General features: G+C 26.6%; 1 protein-coding gene across 3 annotated transcripts in view; it reads right to left on the bottom strand.

The window, feature by feature from the left end:
• Positions 1-27,395, bottom strand: part of LOC107450156 (NF-X1-type zinc finger protein NFXL1) — an 80,894-nt gene extending 53,499 nt beyond the window's left edge. The window contains exons 1-5 of one of the 3 annotated variants that reach the window (XM_016065894.3): positions 27,278-27,395; positions 22,721-22,789; positions 20,238-20,399; positions 17,986-18,095; positions 14,542-14,657 (exon numbers count right to left, since the gene is read on the bottom strand). In XM_016065894.3, coding sequence (XP_015921380.2) covers positions 14,542-14,657; positions 17,986-18,095; positions 20,238-20,399; positions 22,721-22,757 — 425 coding nt within the window. In that variant the 5' untranslated portion in view covers positions 22,758-22,789; positions 27,278-27,395. Of the gene's footprint in view, positions 1-14,541; positions 14,658-17,985; positions 18,096-20,237; positions 20,400-22,720; positions 22,791-26,912; positions 27,060-27,277 lie in introns of those variants that run through there. The other 2 variants (XM_071187555.1, XM_016065893.3) reach the window with 2 other exon arrangements.
• Positions 27,396-27,704: the final 309 nt, after the last annotated feature.

The raw sequence follows: 27,704 nt of genomic DNA, 5'->3' as shown, positions 1-27,704 counted from the left end.
AATGGGAACTTCGAAAAAAAAAAAAACTCTGTGTTAAGTTTATAATCAAAGTTAGCCTTTTCAGCATACCCAATTTCATATCAATTAGTAGCATTCCTGCAGCCTGTAGAGTGGCTATGGTATATTTTCTCATCAAGTTTAGCAGTTACAAATTCTCAAATTAACTATCGAATGTTAATTTTTTTTTATTCCATTGTAATCCCTGTATAGTTTTCTACACACCTCAGTAATTTACAGTTAAGTTAGTAGTTGAGCAGAAATGCAAAATGAATAGCAAACGTTAAGTTAAACTCCCAAAACAAGCGGTGTCCCTTTCAATTTTCTGATATAAAGAAAAATTTATTTGATATAGAGAAAAAGCACGTATTAAGTTCGGTGAACACAGCAGCCTTTTTATTTCCAAGTTCATATGAAAAGAAATTTTTAGGATTGGTCAGAGGAAATGTTATTGTTCTTTGAGAAAATGGTGTTGTTCTACGTTTTACGTAACTGCACACTTTTCGACTAGAGCAACTTAATCAATTAGATCAACTTCAACACCATAGTCTCAAGTAAAAATTTGTTAGAGGCAAAAACAGAACAACAAAAAAAAAAATAAATAAATAAAAATCAGGTTAACATAAGCATTAATAAAATAACACAAGAAAATCAAATCAGGCAATAATTTTTTTATCTTATATTTGTACAGTAATTTCCGGTAAATAGGCCGCACCCGCAAAAAAAAATCGTTAAAAATTTCAATTTTCATCTTATAGGCCGCACCGTCATAAAGGCCGCACTTTAGTTTCTTCGATCGATCATCGATTTTTATCAAATATCACATGCGTGAAAATACACTTAAAAAATAATAATCTTTAAAACACAAACTCTATACTTCGAAAAAAGTTATTGATAAATATTTTTTTTTTATGTATACTCATTACATTATCATCATTTTTATGTATACTTATCATAAAAAGAAAGAATTGAGAATGATCTTTACTTACAGAAGAAACATGTATAACCAATTAAAATCATAAGTTGAGGATGTGTATGCGATAAAAAATAAACTAATCACAAAATAAATCAGCATTTATTTATTTATACTTTTCAAATATTTTTGAGCATATATCTATTCAAAACCATCAAAATCTGATTCTTGACTGCCCGATATTCGATATTCGGCACTTAATCTGATCTTTTTTTTTTCTTAGAAGAAATTTTTATTAATAAGAGAAAAAAAATCAGTAAAATTCTCTTTTTATTTGAATTTTATTCTGATTAACTTTACTTTATTTTATTTTATTTAATTAACTTTATTTTATCTTTTAAAAGTAAAAAAAAAAAAACATGAAAACAAGTCTGAGTCAAAGGAAACATCTGTTTCTAAAAGCAATTTAAAATAAAGTGAAAGGGAAAAATAAAAACATCTGTATTTCCAATGAACAAAATAAAGAAATGCAAGTTGGAAGAAACTGATCAATCAATCTTGACAGCTGTGCAAGTGCTCTACTCATTTGTCCTCATTTTCCCCCCTCGAGTTTGATTATAAATTAGCCACACCCTTTTGAAATTGAAACTACCAAGTGGGATACAAAATGAATTCTATCCCTTTTGAGGCTTCTTTTTATTCCATGTAAATCAATCTCTTTTGTTTTTTATTAGATATTAATTGCTATTTTTTTTTATTATTTGAAAGCTAGTTTTTATTTTTAAATTGTATTTAGTTGTTAGCTTGTTTTTTAATCATTAGTTGTTAGCTTATTAAAAATATATATTGTTATTTCTATAATATAGATAATTATTTTAATTAATGAAATTTCTTAAGATGGGACATTTTTAAATTCACCCCTATTATAATCTATGATCAAAACTTAACTAAATTTATTGTAATTAATTAATTTTCAGAAATTAACAGTATTATTGAATTATCGTAATATATGGGAGCCATATTCGTCGAAATTCGTCAAATTCATTTAAAAAAATAAGAAAGAAAAACGTTTCCAGAGTAAACATTACGAATTAGGTTCATTATTTTTGAAAATTTTCGGTAAACATCTGTTTTTGAATAAATCTACCATGATCAAAAAATTCTCACGCGTGGGTTGGGATAAAAAAAATTCTACATATAGGCCGCATCGGCGTACAGGCCGCGCATCGTGACAGCCCAACTTTTAAACAAGTATAGGCCGCGGCCTATTTACCGGAAATTACTGTAGTTGATTGTTTCCCAGGCTGAATTTTTTTCTTTTTATTTTCATCAGCGAGTGATTTTAATATGTTTACACGAAATTACCTTAAAGTGTTTTTATATTCCTGTATGATTAATTTATGCATAATTACTGTCCTTAGTCTTGGCATCATTTCTTATATAAATATGAATTCTGAAAAAGGAAAAGAATTTAGTGACGTCCTAAGAAACATATACAGATTAACTCTTAAACAATAGCTGTAGAACAAATAACAATGTTGTTGATGAAAATGTTTGCAAGCTTTAATGATGCATTTTTATTGGTGTTTTTATTGGCAAGACTGGTAAATCATAGAGTATTTTAAAAACTTGAATGAAAATATTATTTTGAATTACTTACATAAAAACAGATACAAATTTTTCCCACTGCCTCCTCGTTGCTCAGACTAGTTAATGATACAATTATAATAATTTAAATATTTTTAGGAATGGATGCTCTAAAATTAGTAGTTGAAATACTTTTGTATGTGGTAAAAACTAGACATCTAAAATTGTTAAGTTTTTTATGTATCAATATGAATTAAACAGTATGTATTATTATTCTAAAGTAATTTCAAAATGAGAATCATAAGGATTTTAATGATCAATTTTACCCAATGCAATTTTAGGAATTTAAAAAAAAATTGTAGGTATACTAATGTGACCTTCATGATATTTAAATAGTGATTACTAGAAGAAGTACAAAGGTTTATTTTAGAATAAAAAGTTGCANCCCTATTGGTGATAGTTCTTGGTTCTTGAGAAGCCTTAGACTTTTTCAGCACTTTGTTTCCCTTTTGCATGGATCTCCACTAAACATCAATTTCAGTTTTTACTTCTTTCCTTATATTGCTGATCATTTTAATTATTTAACATTTTAATGAAATTAATTTTTTTAAAACATTTGTGATTATCTTTCCATTAAATTGCTTATTTTTTTTCTAAATAAATAAACGAACTAATAAAAGTATAGCAACACAAAAACTCAAAATTCTTATATTTTGTAATTAACCTATAAAACAGTTTTAATGTAAGTAATACAGAGTAAAAATCTTTTACAGCTCAAAATTCAATTTCAAAAACAAAATGTTCTAACAAAAATGTTTCTATCGGTGGGGGAAAATTACAAAAGCAAATAAAAAAATAGGGACATTAATAAACTCTAAATTTAAAAGAAAATAATTTTAGAATTACTATTAAGATCTTATTTGATTAATTAGTAAGACAACTTTAATTGATTGAGGGCTTCAAAATGGAGAGAGCTTCACTTTAATGCTTTATACATTCCACTTATATGTTTGTACTGCTAAAATTAGTACGACTCTAGCCTAATATTTTTTGCGGTTAATGAAGGGACGATCGAGGCCACACAGCATCATAGTTTTCCCCTCTTTTTTGTATATTTCACCTCTGCCTCCCACCTGACCCCGGTTCGAATCCTGAGAATTGCTGGTTGATACAAATTACTAATACCGGCTGACAAAAAATATTCTAAGTGGTAGACATATCATGGATTAGAGAACCTTCTTCGTCTTACTAGCCTTGAGAGGTTTGTTGTGGTTTTTCTCACGATAAAACTAAACTAAACTCAGCGGCGCGACAGCCCATAGAGGGCCTAGGCCTACTGTGCCCATATCAGTTTTCTTGACCTTGGGCTCAAGTTTTCTTGACCTTGGGCTGTGCCGGTGACCTTGGGCTGTGCCGGTCTCATGATAAAACTAAACTAAACTCACCGGCGCGATAGCCCATAGAGGGCCTGGGCCTACTGTGCCCATATCAGTTTTCTTGACCTTGGGCTATCAGTTTTCGTGACATTGGGCTGTGCCGGTTAGGTGGTCAGCCGAAGGCGGAACCCCTAGTGTTTAGTTCCCAAGCATGCTTGGTACTCATTTATCGACCCACTGAAGGGATGAAAGGCTGAATCAACCTTGCCCGGCCCGAGGATCGAACCCAGGACCTGTGGCACGGGAGCGCAAAGCGCTACCACTTAGCCACTGGGCGTCTTTTCTCACCATAATGTCATGAAAATGCGGGCAATTTTCTCCTTATACTTTGTCTAGGTGTTCTCTTGATTTTTGAATTCGTTTCAAAATTACAAGGATACGAAGTTGAACTTTGATAGTCGTAAACTCAATTTTGGGTCGGCTGTTCAACGACAATTATAAAATAAATTTAAGAACGATTGTAAAAAAAATGCACCGGTAGTGCAATGAAATAGAAAAATAATTATTCGATTATTTGTTTGAGAATTATTAACTACAAAATTTGGTGCAAAAAATACCATACGGGCAGCTCTGCAGAACACAGAAATGCAAATACTAAGTTGAAGTTTAGTTTTGCTTATGAACTCAACACTGGTATTCAAATATGTTCAAAAATTAATTGTAATTTTATTATTGCTTTATATGCAGTTTTTTTTCTCTTTTTTTTACGTTTCATTTTGTTTTACTAAGAAAAAATTATATGATTTATTATTTAAAGTTATGATGAGTTGTAGAGAAAATACAGAGAAAATTTAGATTTGGAGAGTTCGGTTGAAAACTACTAACTGTTAAAATAAAATAATAATGCTACGTTTGGTCTATTTGTTTGCTAGAAAAGAAAAATTGATCAAAACTACGAAAATATTGTAAAACTTATCTTATTTCTGGCCCTATGGGAACATCACAAAGCTCAGTAATTTTTATCGAAGAGGTTTGGTTATGTTTTCAGTTAAAATAACAAAATTAGATTTTATAATGTGAGTTGAAATTCGATAAAAGTGGTAAAATTTGGTAATTTTAACATGATAGTTTTGAGAATGGTATAAAAACCCTTTATTCCGAAAAATTTACTAGTTTTTAGTTTTGTATTTTTTAATGAATGTGACGTTAAAAAAGCTGTAATTTTGAAAACTGGAATATCCGGTAAACTGTTACCATTTAAATCGAAAAATTACCAAATGAATGGTTTAAATAAAGTATATATTTTTGTTTTATTACCAGAGTTATGGTTTTGTTTAGGAGAAATATCATTATCATAGAGTGCGGTAATTTAAGCAAACTTTTTTCTTTGTGTAGTCAGCTGAAAGGTAACTTAGTTGAAATTTGATTTGCTGAAAGGGTGGATTTATGTGTAAGCTTAACAAGAATTTTGTTTTGAAATTCCAATTTGTTCGAAAGCTATTGCAAATTTAATACTCATTCGCAAATTCTTTCTTCAAGTTTTTTTGTTTCAAATATTGACTATTTATCAATTGCTGTAGAAAATTTATTTTTTCCTCGGGAGATCTTTAATTTACAAGCTCGCGCTGAAGTTGTTGTCAAGCAAAGGTAGCGAAAGAGAGAGAGAGATTTGTGTGTTGCCTGATATCACTCTTAATATTTATTTTGACATTTTTAAAAACTATAAGATTAATAAATAACGATAAAAACAGTTCTCTGTTTAAGCTTTAATAAGTTTCGCTAACGTGTAAAATTACTTATCATTATTTTTTCTCATTGAGTTACACAATTTGTATTCCTTAAGTTAAATATTTTTTTAAAGTTTAGAGTATACAAATTAATTAAATCCTCTATTTCATTACTATTAGCAAAATGCTCCAATATAAAGCTACAATACTTGTATATTTTGAAAATAAAATGTTCGGTATTTTGTGAAAAATATTGCCGTTTAAGAAAATAAAGAAAAAATCGATGATGATTGACAAGAAGTTACGGGAGTTGGTGAGCGGATTAAGAAAAAGGCAAAGCCTCCTAATTTTTATTTTTGTATAAATGAAAAGATTTTTAAACAGAAAATGGAAAAGTAGTTTCTAATTATGCATTGAATAAAGTTTCAAATGATAAAATAAAAAATAATAACTTTTCTTACAAGTTATGGTTATGCAAATAATAACAAAATAAAAACTGTTGTTACTTTGAAAAATTTCTATGTATATTTAAAAACTGCGTGCAAACTAATAATGAATTTCTAAAATCAATGTCGTTGCCTTAAACGCAAATAAAATAAAGTTTTAAAGTTAAAGTAACGTTAAACAAGTTTTTCTGTTAAATAAATTAAAAATCGTGAATTTTAACGCCATAGAAAAAATAAACTTGCGTAGCTAAATAGAATTTTGTAATCTAAATATCATCCGCAAGAAAATTAAAAGGACATCATTATTCTTATGAAGCAGTTAAATTAAATAAGTATTTACTAGTTGGAAATAGAGTAATCTCTAATTCTTGTATCCAAGACTATGAATTTGTTGCAATTGATATTGAGGCTTTTATATTTTTGTGATCATTAGCTTTCAAACAAAATTATAATTATCTTTTTGTAATGCAAATGCATAAAATTAATTAATCCAGTCTTCATTCATTAAAAAAAAGAAATTAAAACAAAATAATTTTCTTTCAACATGGGAAATAGTTTATAAATACTTTTAGAAGGAAATATACATTTTCTACGAACTCATAATGTGAAATACTAATATTATAGTATACACAGTCAGTTTGCTAATGTGAATAAATTTTCTGAATTAAAGACAAATGCTTAATTATTTATACAAAAAAATATTTCATAAAAAGAGAAAAACTTCTTTTTTTTTGTACTTTTTATGTAAAAAGTGGATGAAAACTAATAAATGGTCTTTTCACTTAAACGTGATTAATAACAGCAGCCGTACTGTTCATTATAAAGAAACGAGATTCTAATTTACTGCTCCGCAAATTATAATATTTATGTAAGCATTATTTCAAAGTATATATATATAAGACATTTTCTAAAGAAAGAACTCAAATAAGTCTTGACTTCAATAATTATTTAATTAAGTGAGCTTCCTTTATGTTAATGGTTAATAAAAGGTTTTGGTGATTGCATATTTATTGTTTATTATGAGCACCAGAAATTGTTTTTAATATTTCGCAGTCGAAATTGATTTTAATTTGAGACATATTACTGTTTGAAATCACCGGACACGTATTTTTGAAGTCCTTGAAGTCAAAAGAATGTGGGGAAGAGAGGGGAAGAAGCACATTTTCTTCCTTATCCCCCAATTCTGAGAAACATTCTTTTCAAGTAACAAAAAACAGCACCGTAGGTGGTCGTTGATTATTTACATGTGCCAAAAGACTCATTTGGAGGGAAAAAATTTAAAAAAGGAGATAAATGTAGCTCCTTGTCTCTAAAGGGGTCTTTTTTCTTTTTCCCAAGAGTAGGAGTCGTTGCTCCAAAGAAGAACAAGTAAGTAATAAACTTTTGCTCTTCAGATCATGTATTTTTTTTCCACTTATTTATTAAATAGTTTTTCATAATTAATTTAATTCGTTTTTATTTTATTAGGAAAGATTATAGTAATATGTTTTGTAATATTATATTCTAACTGAATATTTAATTTTATGCTCTCCTGTTAGCTGCTATTTTCAAAATTATGCTTTCAAATAATGCATTTTCTTAATAAGGGTAGAAAGATTTTGACTTCATATCAAACAAATCATAATAATTTTTTTAAAAATAATGTCACTTTTCAAAGAATATAAAATAGGAATTTTTTAAAAAGATGTGAATTTTTTAAAATAGTATATGCTTATAAACAATTTATTTGTTTTGATACTCAACATATTAACTTTTTTGTACTAAACTGAACGAACCGTATTTCTAATTTTTATTTTGTCGTTTCGCAAATGTTTTTCACTTTTATCATATTTAAATTTTTTTTTCTTGCATTCAATGAATTGATGTAAAGGTAAAATATTTCCAATTTTTATATTTAAGTATTAAGTTATTTTATATTAATTAAGTTTTCTTTTATTTTACGATTAAATTTATTATAAAATTAAGAAATTCCTTCTCTGTCTTCCTTCTCTAATAAACAATGCATATTCCAATCTATAAAAGTATTTTCATAAAATATATATTCATTCATTATTCATATTTTTTAAAAAACCAATTTTTTTTTAAGAATAGCATCATTCACTTATTAATAAATACTTTTATAACTAACGAAGAAAAAAAAGAGGAAAGTCCAAAATCAACAGAGAATTTGACTTTAGGAAAATAAAAAGAAATCTAGGAATTGTCAGGGAATGATGTTTCTGACAAAACATAGAAAAATCTTTCCAAACACCTAGAAATAATCAGTTATAAACAATAGGGTAGTAATAAGTGTACCGTGAGGGACAAAATAAATAAGATATACATCTCTTTTTATTGTTCCATGTAAAAAGTAAGCTGCAAGAGGGTTAACTTTTTCAAAATTAAAATTAGAATATTATTTCAAATTTATTTATAAGTATAATTATATTTTTAATATAATATTTTTTTTCTTCATGAAATGAAGCTTTTTGTATCAGCTTTTCAATAATTGGTCCTTATTGAAAAATAAAATCTATAATGAATGACAACTTTACTAATTCTTTTTTCCAGTTTCTGTGCAAAATCTATTATTTATCTCCTCTAATTTATCTTTTACTTAATTTATTATTTTCAGTTTCGCTCTATTTTTATGTGGTTGTTTATTCTAAATTATACTAGTTCGGTCTTTCGTTTAAAATTTTGTTTTTAAGAAAGTGGATACTTGACATATTTTCCATAAAAAAGTAACTTTAATTAATTGTTTAATGAAAATATATATATATATTTATGATGATAACTACGTAGAGGAAATAAATAATCCAGAAATTGATTGAAACTTTCCTCAAAAAATCAGAGAATTTAATTTCCAAAACTGAATGGGAGCCCTGACAAGCAAAAGCTTTATTTTGAATTTATCTATTTCTTTTCTTTATTTATTTTTTTATTTCTAATTGGCTCCCATATCTTATTTTTTTCATACATATCTTATTCTTTTTCTAAATTAGAATCAAAAAATTTTTTCGCTTTAAAAACTACTTTATTATGTTAAAAAAATATTTAACTTATCATTTATTATTTTGTAATTTTGTTATAAATATTAAACATTTAGTAATTCCCATATTTTTTCCAACTTCAAAAAACGATGCATAATAAATTAAAATTTCAAGTCTAATTATTTACTTTAGATTTAGACTCTTCCTCCAAATATTCCCCTACGATTCCGGACAAAATTTCATGGTCTTTTCCAATGATAATAATTTTAGAAGCAAGATCATCAGTAGTTTATACTAAAATACAATTTATATTGAGAATAAAAAAGATAGTTGGCAAACATTCAACTTATTGACAGTTACAAAAAATAGAAATACTTGCCGTACTCTTAATATATGATCCTTCTTTCATTTAAATCAAAATTAATTTCATTTAAATCAAAAAAAAAAATGTTTTTAACATAAATTATAAAATATAAATTAGAAACTAATTAAATTATAAAATATAAATTAGAATATAAATTAGAAACCGATTTAATTTTGTTGATTTTTAACTGTTTTTATTATGATCATATTCTAATTCATTCTTTTTCTTTTATGGAAAGACAGGACGAGAGATCCAAGAAATGCTAATCCAGCGATCAGCAACAGAAAATAAGGTAAGAACATAGTGAAACGATATTTTGTCTTAGTGACATGAATTTTATTTAAATATTAATATTTTCTTATTAAATCACTTATTTTTTATTTGCAAAAAATAATTATGCTTATCAAAATTAAGTTTACTTTATGTATTTCTCTAACACAGTCTTTATTAATAACAGCAGGAGAAGTGCAACACTGTAAAAATTAAAATAACTTGTTTTTAAAAATTAAGCTTACAAGTGTTTTTATTACTCATATAGGCTTCTATATTGATAGTATTACAACATTCTTATAGAGTTAAGTAATTTTTTAATTAGGTTTTGTATTAAATGAGAAATGTGCTATATGAACGCATAAATTTTTTTTAAAGGTATAAAGATGTGCTAACAATTTTGCATGATATTTCAGTATTTGTTTCCTCTGTTTTCATTACTTGCCTGTCATAAAAAAAAATTTTATCATTCTATTTTTTTAAACTAGTTAGAAAACAAAATTTGAAAAGAAATTATTTTTTACTGTTAAAGTAACTATATAAGTTTAGAAATGAATAATTAAATATTTTGTTTTATTGAAAATGTTAATATTATGTAACATTTAGTTTTTCCATAAGTTTCGCCAGCACTAAATGTATTAAAGAAATTATTTTAACAAATATCTTTTTACTTAGAAAAATAAAACTTTTTTAAGAAATACATGAAAACAATTAAAAGTTTAAAGCCCACGCTAAGATTTTAATTTGTAAACACATCATGAATTCGAAATTTTTGTATTAAATTTGGGCTTAAAGGCTGATGCATTTTTTTACTTAATTAAATAGCAGTTTAAAAAAACTATCATACAAGGTTTTAAATCATTTCATTTTTTGTTCTCTCTTTTAAATCAGTTAATAAATAAGTCCTAAACATATCTTTAATTTAGTTTATTTTCAGAATTTATGTATTTCCTACTTTGTTCAATTATTTAAAGAAGTTTATCAGTATGTAATTAACTTCTAATATCATATTAACCTAAAAAATATCTTACTCTGATTTGATTTCTAAGTTTATTTCACTCAGAAGTAGGGCAATTCCATGAAAAGGGGGAAAAGCATTGGAAAATTCAGATGAGAATAATGTTATTAGTTTGTATGTTTTCTGAATTAGAAAGGTTTGAAGTTTGATAATTTATCATAATTTTTTTTGAGAATTTAGTTTTTTAGTATTGGCAACCCATTGAACATTGGCATTTGCTTGTTCTGATTTGGGTGAAGAACATGGTCAGATTTTGAANCAATCTTAAACAACATCACTAATTTTTATTTAATTTCTTTTATAATTATTTAAAAAATATTTGATTGAACATTTAGTTTAAACAGCAAAGTGATATGCTGAACTTATTTTACAAATCAAATCAAGTTCAGAACTTAATAAAAAAAAATTTATATTTAAGACAATATATCATATATATTTTATATGAATGATAATTAAAAAGTGTTTTGTTACACATTACATGATGCATTATAATTATTTGATGAAAAAGTAAAAAAATGATATGAAAAAAATATACCAAAATTAAGTTTTAATACTAATGGTTTAATTATAAATAAAGCATAAATTTCCCCCCATTTATTTTAACATAATGATTTATTAATGAGTTAAATAATATCAGAGCTAGTAGTCCTGAAATTCTGAATTCCTGATATAAAAAAATTTATTCTCATATTATTTTAACTTTTAGCTCAGATTTCTGATGTGCCTGTGCTCAGAACATCACATTTTCTACTAATACTCATGCAGTTCATAAAACTATTAGTTTGAATAATCGAAAGATTTGTATTTCCGATATATATATATAATTTTAATTAATAGTTCATACAGAAAATTACTTTTGAATATAAATGCTAAAACACATATATTTACTTTGCTTTCGTTTCAAAATTATTGAGACCCCACTTAAAAGTAAAGAGGTCGTGAATTTAATTGCAGATTTTAAATAAATATTGGTATAAAACAAAATTAAATAATTGATACTGGCTATTTTTTATGGAGCAGTACTATTAAAATTTCCGAATTATTTATCTCAAACTGTTACGAATTGCTCATTAAGAGAATTGGAAAAATTATTCAAAACTTTGTTTCTGGAATTAAAAAAAAAGTATATTTAGTTATTTTTTCATTAAAATTTGCTCTTATTGTATTTAGAGCAAATTAGACGTTTTTTTAAAAATTGTTTTTTCTTTTTTACAGTAAGCTGATAAATGTAAAATGTACCTGCTATTTGGTTATTAATATAATGTCACATTAAATAAAATAAAATATAAATATTGTTAATAAATTGCAGGGTTTAAGAAAATCTTTATGAAAAAGATATCTTATTTAAATTGTTTCTTTAATAGATATTTTTTCTACACCATTCAAGACGTCGAATGAATTGTTTTAATAACACTAAACATTACTTTAAAATATTATTACAGCTACAATAGTTAAAATTTCGAACTAAGAGAAATTTCTAACTTTCTAAAATTATTTATCACAAAACTAATAATTAAATAAATAGAATCATAGTTCTGTTTTTCATGCTCAACTTTCTAATGAATGTTATAGTTTGCTATTCTATTTCTCAATTAGATATCTAAAGCAGATTAAATTAGTTTTGGTCAGACTACATTGTTGAAAAAAAATGTTTTAAGTTACCTTGGGTAGAATGAGTCTTGATATCCATAAGCTATATATCTGAACTGCATTTTTATAATCGAAAAAATAAATGTGGATAATTTTAATGTTTCTTTGGCATCAAATCTATTTTATAAAATAATAATTTGCTTGCATATCCCTTTCATCAATTCTTAGTAAATAACCTTATTAATGAAAAAAAAACACTTTTAAAACATACTCTAAATAATGTTTAATGTTTAATTATATAGAAGAAAAATTTTTTTATACTTATAATAGTTAAATAATCAGTTTATTTAAGTAATTGATTTTTTCCAAATTTGCTTCTTTAAATCAATGCTTTTCTTAAGGGTAATTATTAAAGAGATGTATGACTATAATAATTTATACATGCATATCTCTTTTATTATTTCTTAGCGAAATACTATCATTATCACTGAAATCAGACCTTTAAAAAAAAGAATACAGTTATTAATTAAATTCTATAGCATATTTTTATAATCAAATTAATAATTTCTGTGAAAAAAATTCAGCTTGTCTTAATCAATGGCTTTTAAAAAATCAGTTGATTTAAATCAATGATTTTTTTTTTCGATATTTTGTTTCTGTAAACATTTAATCTATGTATAGTAAAATAAATTGCTTTATTTTTTGCAGGAAAACTGGATTCATTGAGAAGTACAGCTTCTGCAATGCACAATAAAATTCTTTTCCTAAGGTCATATTTTATTTTATGCTTTAAGCATTTTATTGTTGTTAAAATTCTTGCTTTATTTATTTAAAATTATGAAATGGGTATTTACAAGCACACTTTTTTTTTTGAAAAAATATTTAAGATATATTTATTTTATCTAATATTTAATAAAATTAATAACTTGATAAATGAGCTTATAGTTACAAGATAAATAAGCTTTAGTGTGTAAGCTTCTATCAAGAAAAGCTAGTTGTAGGTTTTAAATATATAAGCATTATTTTCAAAACGCAAATAATTTATATATGGAGTTGTATTATGTTAGAATAAAAATCTAGTAGAATAAAAATTTGTACTTAATTTCACCTATCTCATAATGTTTAAAGAAATTTAAGCACTCAATTCTAAAAAAAAATTTTTTTTGCTTTTACTTTTAGTAATTGCGCTTATAATTGATTAAAATGAAATTTTAAAAAGTCTATTTTATTGTAAGAAGATACATTGGCAAGATAATTGATTATAAATTTAAAAAAAATTTCCACCATTTTGCTTTTTATATTAGCATAAAAAATTTTGCATGGAATGACAGTTGTTGTTTTACTACAATATAAAAAGTTAAAATACAATAAATTGCTATCGCTGATATCAGCAGAGTAAAACAAAACACTTTAGGTTCCCTAAATAAGAATTGTTATCAACAACATGCAGCAAAAAGTCTTTCAAATTTAAAGCTATGAAAAGTTCTAATAAAAGCAAGTAAGTGACAAAAATAATTGCCGAGACACCTAAAATAAAGGTGTTGAGGTGAGTTAAGGGTGGTATATCAGCAAATAAGACAAAGAAGTTCGCTTAAGCACCTGAAATAAAGGTGCGATACGGGCGAAAACGGCATAGACGTTTTCTAATCAGCCTTCAGCAAAGGTGCCTTAACGGCAAGCGAGGCAACGAGGTGTGCCAGTGAACATATTCAGCTTTCAATAAAAAGGCAAAAAAGACATCATAAAGGTACAATAAAAGTCTTTACGGCAATTTTCTCTTTATTCTGTGAAATAAATTTTTTCTCCCGGTGTATTTAACAGGCAAAAATGGCAAAGCAATCCAGAGGTAACAAAGTAGTTCCGGTCCTTTAACGATTGCCAGAAGTTTGCCTGAACTGCCATGCACTGGCCCTCATTTTGGCCCAGATTTCACTTTATTTATGGAACCGATGCAGCAATGAAAAGCCCGCCGTAATGGCACTTTAGGTGAGTCGACATTGTCCCTTCACTAGCCCAAAAGTCTTGTGCTTGTTGGGTGGTTTCGCAAACATTACTCCATAATTTATTAGTTATGAGTAAATATTTACAATATTTTTGTGTTCACATAGTCTGATAACATCATGTTATAACATCCATTGTTGTTTGGATCACTGTGGCTGTTATAATGATCATTGATTGCATTGTCTTTTAACAGAAACTAATTTTAAAAATTTATTAAGCTACTGTTATTAGCAAAATTACATTAAAGTAATAAAACTATTATAAAACAAAGTTTACAAACCATGACCATTTAAAGGACTTTTTTTCATCTGTGTTGCTTGAGTATAAACTATCTTTAGCCCATTTCATGATACAACTTAAATGTAGTACACAATAACAATTTTGACAGTTCCAAATCTAAAATAAATAAATTGAACACACTGATAATTTTTCTAGGCATATCACTTTTAAAAATAACATTAAATTGTTAAAGGACTTCCATCAAAACATAGTTTCGACAAAAGACTGTGAGAAATAATTATTAATTTTTTAATTATTTATTTTTTAATTTATTAATTATTTTAATAATTTTTGCAGTTTGCATAAAAAAGAGTTGTTTTTTTTTAAATGTATATTATATTAAAAAATATTAGTCAAATTTAAGATGTTTCTAAAGTCTCAAAATTTCAGAAGTTATAGGTTTAAATGTCACAGATCAGATTGAACTAGTTAAAATCAAGACAGACAAAACTTTTTATAAAAAAACTGTTCCTTTGTTACTTTATTATCAATAAACTAAGATTTACAGAGAAAGTAAAGACATTTTTAATTCCTGCAAGTCATTAGTCATCACAGTATAAAGAGAAGTTAGAAATATTTTTTTTTCTGAAATAGGATTGTTAAACATTGTTTAACAATCTTAAAAAATTTCTTTGAGTGAAAGACATAAGTTGCAAAAATGTAAGACTAGAAGTATTGCTTTGCAACAAGAAAGAAATTGCATGGACTGATCCTAAAGGAGCAGATTATCTCGAGGAGCAGCTTTGGAGAACTGACGTCACGAGGTTAGGCTGAATTTTCCCAGCAGCGACACCAGTCAGCTGAGTTCCCGAAGTGCCACAGAATTCAACAAAAAGTAATGGCAGCGTGGGAGTGAGGGATTCTTTTCTTTCCCCCTGTTTTAAAACATTCATTCGAAGTTGATTTTGGGCCCCTTGATGTACGTTCGGTGCATCAGGGAGGCATGCAGTCCTGTTGTAAAAGATTTAAGATGCCGACAATTTCTTTTGTGAGAAGATAATCCTTTTTCATCTTTATTTGTGTAAAATTGAATCTACAAGTGATGGCCTGTGTGGCGATATTTTTGTTAATGATATTATAATTTACATTTTCTTTAATAATTTAGTGAGAATAAACATGGTGAGTTTGAACATTTCAGTATTTGTTTTATCTGTCTCATGTATTTTTTAACTCAAAGCAATCCATTTCTTTTCAGCATCTATTTATTTTTCTTTCAGGTTAATTATTAGTCTAGGCTTATTTCGACAACGCAATCTATTTACCATTATACTTTTTGGCCATTTTTCTTAATAAGATGTTACTTATCCGTTTACAGAATATTGTAATTCTAGTATTTTATAATTTATTCTAAATTAATCCTTTAATCTTTTGTATTACTTCTTAGACATTTTCCCCTAAGCTTTTAAGTAACAGTCATTAATAAGGATGTTTTGAAAAAAAGGTATAAAATTTTAAGAGGAAAAAAATAACATAACTACTAAAATTAAAATAATAAATAATAATAAATGTATATTTTTATGTTTAACAGACTGCTTTGGTGTTCAGATTGTATACACAAATTGAATAAGTTACTTAAACATAAAATAAATTATATCAACGAGGTGATTAAAATTTTTAGTCACACGGCGTTTAGTGGGTTTTACAGGTGTATAATAGGAAGAAAAAAAGTTCAACTTATTACCCAAATAATAAATTATTGATCTTGAGAAAACAAACTGAAAAAAAAAAAACAGACTGGAACCTTCATTTTTTTTTTTTTTTTTTTTTTTTTTTTTTTTTTTTTTTTTTTAAACGTCAGAAAGCAGTCAAAATGTAAAAACTTAGATAAATATAACTTATAACAATAATTAAAAAGCATTTAACTTGTATTAATATTAAAGTTAGTACAACTTGTATTGTATTAACGCACAGAAGTCTAGCTTCAGTTTGAGCACTCCAGCTTGTCTAAATGTCATACAAACAATTTAGCAATTAAACATAAAAGCATGTAATCCAGGTACTTAAAAAATTAAAATTGTTTATAATCAGTTTAATGAACCCTAATTTAAAGTTACATAACTTAATATAGGACAAATTTTTAACATATAGTAATAGTATAGAATATAAGTAGTATAGAATATAGTATAGAAATCAAGTTCAAAGATAGCTGGAAAAAACACAAGAATACAATATTCTTAAAAAGGCACTATTTTTATGTAATTTATCTTTTTCATTATAAGTTCAACATGCATTTTAAAATTTAAAAAATGCAAGAGACAATTTGGAAAACAAAACTCCTAATTTTCTGCATTAAGAATTGATGTTTGTCTAGTAAAAATTAAATAACTTGAATTTTTTAACATGTTAGTAAAACGATAGACGCTATTAAGAGAAAAAAATGTAGCAAAGTTTAGTTGGTCCCCATAATCAACGAAAATTCGAGATATTTTGGTTCAATTTCCGAAGGTGGCAAATGAAGCCTGAAATTGAGAATCTCTTGCAAAATGCTGAATTGCACATGGAGGGGGCAAAAATCAATCGCACTGAATCCTGCTCAGTACACACACATGCAGACTTGCAAGTATTTCATCAAACATACAAAATGATTGGCGTTTTCATACACTTTGCCAAAATAGACTGACGGTACACCAAAATAGATTGGGGTTGAATTAGTGATAACGTTGAGAAGAACAATGTCTTTTTGCATAATTTGTGGCGAAAATCAACATGATAAAGGAAAAATATCTCGTTTCGAAAAAGGGAAAATTAAGCACTTTTTAAAACACCCAAAGAAAAAAACACCTTTAAGGGCTTTTAAAAAAGTTAAAAAAAATAAGCATCTTTAAGCACTTTTTTAAAATGCTAGGCACCCTGTTCCTGTGATAGTCTGGAAATGCGAGAAAGAGTGAGGAGGGACAGTCTATTTTCCACGGACAAGCTTTGAGCAATAAGTTTAATACTTTTTTTACAAAATTTGTAATATAATATCTATAAGTTTTATTAGCTTTTAACTAATTTGTATTAATTTTAAAAATTTATCATTTTCTTATAAATATCAGGTGACTTTTCCTGAGAATGACTAAGCTCATTATGCGAAAGTTTCAGGTATATTTTTTAAAAAAAGGTTATTTTCAAAAAAGGTTTAAATTAAGTACACATAACTTCAAGTGAATTTCATAAGAACTTCATATTCACATAGTTAACACAGTTACAAGTAAAGCATATTTCCAGTTTAAATAAGGCATATGGTGTATAAAATCTGATGATAAAGTTTTAAGTGTAAAACTATATATTAGATTAATAATCACAAATACAAAACTTCTTAACACCATCAAAATATTTTATCTGCAATTCCTAAAAACAGGAAAAATAATTGGAGAAAAATTTTACTTTCCAATTATTTGAAAATTTTAATATATCAAGATTTTTATACTAGAAGTCAGTAAAATAATATTATTTCAAATACCTTTTCCTTTTTACCAACACTTTCAATACATATCAAACAAGTTATGGCTCCATGGGTTATGATCTCTTGAAGATAGTCCTTGACTTTTTGCAAGTTTTTGTGCTCATTATCTGTAATAATAGCTGTATATTAGTTTATTATATAGATATTGCTTGCTCTTAATGGAGCTCTATTTGTGTTGTAATAATAATAATAGTCCAGTTGTATATCACTTTTTTCCCTTTCTTTTTAGTCACCTTAATTCCAAAGTTAGGTGCTATGTAAGTATTTAAAAATTTTGAAGAAAATGTCATTATTTTACCATCTTAGTGGCTGCATGTCTACTCTCAATCATTAAAGCTATTTCACAGTCCCAGTCATATGTCAGCACTCAGCCACCACAGCAAAGAATAGTAATCAACAATGAAGTTAGAGTTGACAGTTACATATAAAATTCAAAATAATAATAGTTTACAAATTTAGTATGAGTGCTCCAACACTTTTCCTTATAAAATAAAATTATTTAATTATCTTGCATATTATGTTCGCCTAACAAAGACTAGTTCTGACTAGTATGATAACAATGGATAAACTTAACCACAAAAACTGTAAAGATGTTATCAAATCATTTTTAATGTTAAATATAGATAGAGCTATTAATTTTTTCTATTGCAATATGAAATTATTTAGCAGTAATTGATGTATTGGTGATTTTAATTAAATATATTGTCATTAATATTTAAAAAGTTAAACTAAAAGCTTTTAATATACTAGTAAGTACATAACAAAACTTACAATTTTCCTACAATGCAATTGTTCAAATTTTAATAACATTCAATTTTTGGGAATAAAATGAATTTCTGAACATGAGTAATAATATAGCAGGTATGATAATTTATAATATTTGTAAGCAGATAATTTAAGATTTGCTTGGATTCAATAAATTGTCAACCCAGTTGCAAAAAATTTAAACAATATGGAAACTAATTACATTTTAAAAGTTAAGTTATGCATACAATTCTAATACATCAGGTAAATAATAGGGAAAAGAAGGGCTAATGCAGAGATTTTTTGCAAATTTGTCAAAAATCCATATTTAGAATAATTTTAAATTCATGGAGTATTTTTACTAACATTAATTTAGGCACTTATCTGCATTCTGGTTTATTTCTCAAATCACAAAGTTTATAATTTTTCCATAATATTTTTTTTGAAAAAAAGTTTGTGTTCGTCCACACTAGCTCCGTTACACGGGGCTGATGAGGATAATGTGTATGTATAAAGCCAAAATGAAATTAATTTAAATTTAAGCCTTATTGCAGAATAAATATTAGTATATTTAAAATACTAATTTGCAAATGAGCATTTCACTACACTAAAAAATTTCACTACATAAAAGAGAAATCTGTACAGCTTGCTGCTGTTCTGCTTCAGTTTAATGTATGACAAAAATTGAATACACAATATAAACATTGTACTCTTCTTAAGTCATCTCTAATGAATAATATTCTTTTAACAAACTTGATAAAACATATTTCTTAAAACTTTTAAAACATGGATTAATAGAAAAATTTTACCCTAACTGTTTTACTTGAGATAAGAACTATTTCTAAAGGTTTAGCATTTTAATTTAGAAAATAAATAAGATCAAATGTGTTACGTTTGTACCCAATTCATATTTCTTCCATTGGAAGTTGAATGGGGCCAACATAGACATGTTCACGCTAGTTAGTTGAAACTATACAGAGAAAAAGTTAACATCAAAATAGGTAAAAAAGAAAAACAGTATAGTTTATAACATCACATCACAATTTTATTTAAATTCTGAAGATAAAATATGCTAATAAGCAGAGTAAAGAGAGAATATAAGAATTACTTTTGCACTTTAAAAACCTTCTTTTACAAATTTCTACTAAAGTATTAACAGTGTGATTATGTAATTATACATGGAAGTGCACATCAATGATATTTCACAAAGGAAATTTGACCAATAAATAAAAAAGTTATTTAAGATGTCCCTCCTATCTATATTTTTACACTAGCCCCTTCTTCCCTATAATAACTAAATAGAATAACTAAAGTAAGCCTTATACATTAGTTTAAAAAATTCTTCACATTTCTCAAATCAAAAGAAAAATTATGATTACACGGAAATAATTTAGGCTTGCAAGAGAAAAAAAGGGTCCTGGTCTTTTATTGTAACTAAAAGCATATTTTTTATTGCAAGAACAGGATAAATTATGTTTTTTTATAATAAAATATTTTAGACATACCATTATAATTTAACCAAGTTTTTTGTAAAACAGATACATCAACCTCATCTTCTTCATCTGATGATGATTCGGCCCATTCTTGGTCAATAAATTTTGATGCATTTCTTTGTATCATTTCACATGCCTCTTCGAAACGTCTATGAGATTGTGTGGACAAATCGCCTGAAAAAGTATATTTTCAAAGTAAGTTTAAAATATTAATGTAAAATATTAATGTCACACATAAGTAAAAAAGAATAAAAAACTGTATCATCTTCATAAATACCTTATTAGTCATCCTAATAACAAACTAACTTAAGTACTTATGTCTAAAACAGTAAGTCTAAATTATATTTAGTCATAAAGTCTAAAAAAATAACATATGAAAGGAGTCAAGTGTAAGGCAATCTAGTAACAAAAATTAAATACATATCATACTAAATATATAGCAATGGTATAATAATCTTATATATATATATAGTAATAGTATATAAAAATAGTAATGGTATAGTAATCTTGTAACTATTAAAAATAAAATACAAAAACCTATGAAATATTTCCACAATGTAGTTACATTAAAAATGCATCAATAATGAAAAAAGTTGATTGAAAAAAAGGCTATGAAACAAGCTGATTTGTCTGCTGTAGTGATGTTCTATGACAAGGCTTTAAAATGTAATATATGATCAAATAGATCCAATATGTGTAGTGTAGATCAGGTATAAAAAAAAAAAAATTAACATTGAAGGTAAAATGAAAAATTATTTATTATATTCATTACAAATTATTGATATCGTATTATCACACTGTAAAACAATAAATATATTGTATATTTGCAAGTTTTAGGTTCATGATTCCTAATTGTCTGCCTCAAACCATTGCTTTTACTGCATAAATGATATTGTCTTTACATGGGATCATTCTCAATAACAAATTCAGTTGCACACATTGCATGCTCAGAACATTTAAAAGAAAAAGACAAATTTTTCTCCATATGCATAAGGGTACACAACCTACGACTCACCAACTGCTAATGTGGGGCCCGTGGAAGTTTCTTAACGCCATGAATTTTTTTCTTCCAAAAATTTTTAAAAAAAAACATTGAGAATTTAAAATTGCACTTTTTTTTCTAGATCGCTTTTATCATGGTTATTGCATGGAATTTCACATGGTTTAAGGAAACCTAATATTTTTAATACAATACACAAATTTCAATAATAATTTTTTGACTCCCTTTATTTTTACCGATTTCATCATAAATCCAAGCGACGTTTTATACAATATTATGACTCTCGAGTTATCAATTGCAATTTTCCGATGATTTATTCCTGCAGATTTCATCATAACATTCTCAATTATAATTCGGCAGTTATAAAACAGTATTATCGCAAAGTTTTAAAATTCTTTAAATTTTTAATACGATAATATTATCAATCTTGAAGTTGAATCACACATTTAAATCATCACTTTTCAATATGCTTTCTTTGTACCGATTTCATCGTAAATCTGAAGAATTTTTCTAGTTATTTCTATGTTTTTCCATATGATTTGGAAATCCTGTATTTTTACGTTGATATTATTACGACACTTGAGTTTAAAATCGCATATTTAAGTAATCACTTTTGATGTAATTTATTTGAGCTAATTTCATTGTGAATCCAAAGTTATTTTGTGGCTGTGAAAACATCGTATTTCCATATAGTTTTAACCTTAAAAATATATAAAACCTTAATATTTTAATATATTATGAATCTCGAAGTTGGATCTTGCCATAAAATAATCACTTTTTTGCCGATTTCTCGTAAATCTAAATAATTTTTTAAGCAGTTATTTCCGCTTTTCAGCAAGTTTCGAAAATGCCATATTTTTATTATTTGACAATCAAGTTTCAAATTGTCACTTAAATAATAACTTTTTGACGCACTCTGTGCCGATTTCCGCGTTATTTTAAGTGCTTTTTTTAAATCACTTTATGCAATTATTTCTTTCTATTTTTTGGCATTTATTGCTATGCATTCCCACATAGTATTAAAAATACAATATTTTTATTAAGGCACGCAGATTTTAAATTGTGCATTATCGTAGCTCTATAATTGTGCTGATTTCATTATAAAAAAAACGTTAATCTGGTAAATCTTGTTGATCAATAGATTGGAAGAAAAAAAAAGAAAACTCTAATATTTAGAAATAAGAAAATATTTTGAGGGAAAAATATCTGCAATAATTTTTTCTCCATATTGTAGAATAACATGGATCACAAATCATTGAATTGACAGCAGTTTTACAATTTAACACTGCCTCGGAATATAGCAAAAATCATTCCCTTTTACAGTAAAAATTATTATTGATAATTAATAAATACAGTATTAATAATTATGTTATCAGTCACATTATTTTTTACTACACTTTGTACAAATTCTTCTATAATGAAAATTAAAATAATAAAAATGACAGACTGAATATGGGAAAAATATAAAACATTTTTGAAAAAATAGAATATGTACCATCAGAAGGGCAGTTGGCATTTCTATACTTTTTCATGTTTCTAATTATTTAAATTGCAGTTGACAAAACTGAAAGAAAAAAGATAACAAGTAATTATATAAAATGAAAAAAAAATTAAGAATTAATATCATTTGGTTTATTCTGAGGTTAAATGTAATAGTATTTAGAGTTTTAATGGTATCTAAGAGTAAATTTTAATTCTTTAGATTTTTTCATCGATACTTCCCTTTTTTGGTTAAATTATCTAAAACAAAGAATATAAAATATCAAAAAGACTTAATTGCCTACATTTGGAATTGATATCTAGTCTATGAAATCAAACAAAGAGATTGGTTTCAAAGTTGGCTTAAACAATTTTCAGAAAAAATATGACGAGACAAAAAATTCTCTCAAATTTGTTTTTAAAATTTGATTATAAACAGGGTAATAATAAAGACTAGGAGCCATAATTATATTAAATAGTTTTATTTTAAAAAAAATAAATAAACATTTGATTTAAATTAAAAAGGACTTCGGTAAATATATTAGTTTATTTCATTGAAAAAAATCAATTTTAATCATCTGATTGCATAGTTACAATGTTTATCTTAAAAACTAAACAATGCTTAATTTAACTTTTTTTTTAAAGATTTATTTTTTTAAAGAAACATATAAATATATTTTGGTAATAAATTTCAAAAAATTATTTTATTTCTTAAATTTAACAACTTTTTCAGCTAAACCTCTCAATGCTTGTCTTTTTACTTCCTTTATAGATTTAATAACAACTACTTGGAAAGAAGAATTCTTTAAGAGAATCGCTAAAGTATGGTACTTTGCAAAATAAAAGCACAAGAAATGTACAGATGCGAAATGATTGAAAAGTCTGCTGACTTTACAATAATGAATAAAAACTGCAAACTTTTGGTTATGACCACCATGCTAGAATCAATTTTGCAAATTCCTTGACCGCATACACATTTGACACAGAAATCTTGCGTCAGGCTACCCATGGGAGGATTTCAAGGTCTTCCTCTCCATGTAACGCATATGCAGGTTAGTTCCATCAAAAAGTCCTCCCCGAAGGCAAATTTCTTCCAATACTTGATCCAGAAGTTCCCTTGCCTTCTGGATTGGGTTCAAAATAACAAGGCTACGGAGTTGTACATTAGTAGTCGTAAACCCAAAAATTGGGTCGACAGTTCAACGACAGTTATAAAATACTTCCAGCTCAATGAAACAAATTTCCTAATTACAGCAGTTCAATAAATCTTTTACAACATTATATCAAATATAAAAAACTTATTATTATGGTATGTGGCTTATACAGGGTTCCCACTCTTTCAACAAAGCAAAAATTAAGCAAATTTAAGGACTTTTTTTTGAAAAAATTAAGTACTTTTTTGGAAAAATTAAGGACTTTAAAAATAGTATAATTGTTTATCATCGAATATACATATGCCACCAGTGACAGTGCAATATTTTACCTTCTAAAAAAATTAATAAATTAAAAAAAATACAAAAAGAACAATTTTATTAAAATGTAAGCACTGATATTAATTAACAGGGCTCAACAAAGTATTACCAGGCAATTTTTGCAAACCCGGGTCACTTTTTTTTTAAAAAAACATTTTCAGGTTGTTAAAAGTTACATTACAAAAAAACATTTTCAGGTTGTTGAAGTAATCATTCAGATTGCAAAAGTTAACGTATGAAACTAATCTGTATTACATTTTTAATGATTTCATTGAAATTGAATTGTAAAATTGTGCAGAAATTAAGATTTGCAATTTTTTTCAAGTACATTTGTGATGCCACAATTGGCATACACATATTTATTTTCTATCTTTTAAAATATCTTTCATTACTTAAGCTGATTTTTATTAATAGAATTACATTTAAAAATAAATCAAAAACTTAATCTTTTTAAACGAACATAAAATATTTATTTCTTCTCTTCCAGATCAATGTAACGGATACTTTCTTTTTATTATTCACTGCAGACATATTAATTCACTGTCGCCTCTAATCGAAAACAAAAATCTATTTATAGCTTTTTATTCTAATTTTCCAACAGCTAAATGTTTCGGTTGCATGGTTGTAATAATTCACATAAGTTTGTTGGCGACTCGTGATCGCCAAGGTATTCTTTTAAACCCATATTGATAGGCTGGTTGGCTTTGTTTTGGCTATAATATTTTAATAGATCGCCAATTTTAGATCTCCTACCCATGCTTCTCCTGTGTCCGATCGGAACAAATTACACGTACTTTTTAATTTGGCTTTTGATTAGGCAGGTTGTGGGGGATTTGTCTCCCATGGCCTGTCCTTATTAATATTATTATGCAAAAATTGATTCAACTGAAATCCTTATGAATGATATTCATATATTGTAACTCGAGCTCTGCAAATATATTAAATTAAAAGCTTTTTATTAATTCTAATCCGGCTCAACTATTATTTTCATCATCTTCTGTTTTCAGCATCAATCTTCAATTTGTCAATATCTTCAACTAGTCCACTATACTAAATACAAACTCCACCTCACCTGATATTCTACCCATCATCACCACTTAAATTGGCACCCCTGAATATTCCTTCTTCATAACATTAAAAAAAAGAGTAAATAAAAAAATTTGTCTATAACATTGAGCAAATTATTTCAACAAGTTTTTATATTGTGGTTAGTGTGGGTCTTTTATTTAAGCACCTTAGAACTGCCCCCCCTCCCCCAATAAAACAATATCTCTTCCATGTGCAGTATTTCCCTTGTATACACTCTATTCTTTTCTTTTAGAATGCTTCATTCTCCTCATAGAGTATCAGTCTAGGCAAAAGGCAGAATATTATTATTAAAAGGACATGCTTTTTTCCCCCTGCCTATAGCCCTCTCTCACACACATCCCTTCCTGTCGCCTTATAAAGCTCTACCCTTGATGCACAGTCGAATTCTAGGTGATAAATAAACGACTTTTCATTTCAAAAAATTGAACTGAACAATTGTTTCGATCAGCTACAGTGATACTGAAAATTTAAGGACTTTTAAAAACCTTGCACCAAAATTAAGTACTTTTAAGGGTCCTTATTTTCCAAAATAAAAATTAAGCAGATTTTAAGGACTTTTCAGGACTGTGTTACATATCCCCTATTTAATTTTTCAAAACGATTCAGTTTCTAAAAAGTTAATACAATTAGTTCAAATTTTTCTTATCTAAATCACTTTTTTGATTCAATAATAAAATTTTTTTTAAATACAGCAGTACAATAAATTAATTCCAATACATTATCTAACATCATAGTGTGTGTATTATTAACCTTTACTTGTTATGCTACTTCTTTTTTCTTAACTAATTCATTTTTTCAAAAGAAAAACCTATTAACTACGCTTCTGCACATCTACGTCAAACTCAACTTACAGTTTAATAAATCTGATCTAAGGAAAAAGATACCCTTTCTTTTCTAACATAAAATTGAAATTAAATCCTAAAGTTAAATTATTAAGACATAAGATTATAAATCATGTGAGAAACACAAACTTATCAAAATATAATGCCTGATTCAATGAAATATTTACATAAGATAAGTTTATAGCAGAAACGGTATAAAAATAAAAAAAATTCAGTAATATACAGAGAAGATTTTCGTTCTGGTATTTGAATGAAGTTTTAAAAAACTTCTGGGTTATGACACGTGAGAAACTGAAAAAAACATCTCAGAAAAGAATAAACTCTAATGGCATGACTCTTTAGTTATCCCATTAGAGTTTGTTCCACTAACCACTCGCAAATCAAAACAAATTATTATTATTTTTTTTTTGAAAAATAGGTTTGAAAACTCAAAATTAATTTATCAAATTGATAACTGTACTTAATAGGCTTATTAATTAATGTTTCCCAGACCGTCGCCAGTAGCCCATTGTGCAGCTCTAGTGCGACGTAAATGAACTACAACAACTTAATAGGCGCAAACAGAAACAGAAATAACCCCATGTACCAATGAATTTTCAATAACAAATATAAAGTGGAAAAAAAAACAGACTTGCAGTGATAAATCAAATAAAAAAATATTGAAGATAACGTTACACTTCCATTCGCAAAAATAATGGCGAAATGTGATAAATTACTTCAAATATAACTTAAGTCAAAGGAACGCTTTGTTTTTTCAATTTCAAACCGTTGAATTTTCTAAAATAGAATATGCTAAAAAGATTACCATCAACCATTCATAAAAAAAATTAGTTCATCCATAAGATATAAAAATGCTTCAATTATTATTCAAGAAACTTTATTCTAAAATATGACACATCACATAGATTGAAACCGAATTGAAATATTATTTCAGCAGGGTTGCCAGCTGAATGAACAATTTGCCCCATACATGCAAAAAATTGTCGCCAAAGAAATACAAACAGTTCCCTAATCTTTCATATGATTAGTTGGTGACATCATTACGTCTTAAAACTGTGACTTTTATCACATTTTTTCACATCAAATTTCTAAACATTTTACGTGAAAAGTAATTTTGTTTCAAAAAACTAGCAGCACAAAACAATAAAAGATTCATAAAATATTTATAACCTAAAAGACTCTTATAAAATTTTTCCACTAAATAACCCTGGCAATCAAATTAAATCCACAATTTAAAGATGAAATTCAAAGCTGGTAACCCGGTGAATCAGAAAGGATGTGTTGATAAAGGAATTCTTTCGTTATGTTCTTATACGAGAGGTTTTAGCTTTTAGCTATCATAGTGATGTTCTAATTGTCATCACAATTAGCCCATTCTCACTGCATGCAATTAAAGCTCTTCAAGCGCCTGTGAACGTTTCGGCGCTTCTTTCGGTACGACTTTAAATAAAACATGAAATTTTTTTTTTAATTGTTTTAAATTTGCTGATAAATTTAGATGCATAATTAAGAAACCTTTTTTTATTATTTATTTCCTTAATTTTCCTGTTTTCAATGTTCCAAGAAAAAATTGTCCCGCAGTGGACTGATCGTTAAG

This window comes from Parasteatoda tepidariorum, chromosome X1 (genome assembly GCF_043381705.1).
Source record: "Parasteatoda tepidariorum isolate YZ-2023 chromosome X1, CAS_Ptep_4.0, whole genome shotgun sequence".
Classification (NCBI taxonomy): domain Eukaryota; kingdom Metazoa; phylum Arthropoda; class Arachnida; order Araneae; family Theridiidae; genus Parasteatoda; species Parasteatoda tepidariorum.
Note: the sequence above shows the minus strand (reverse complement) of the source record. Positions and strands in the feature narration are given on the sequence as shown.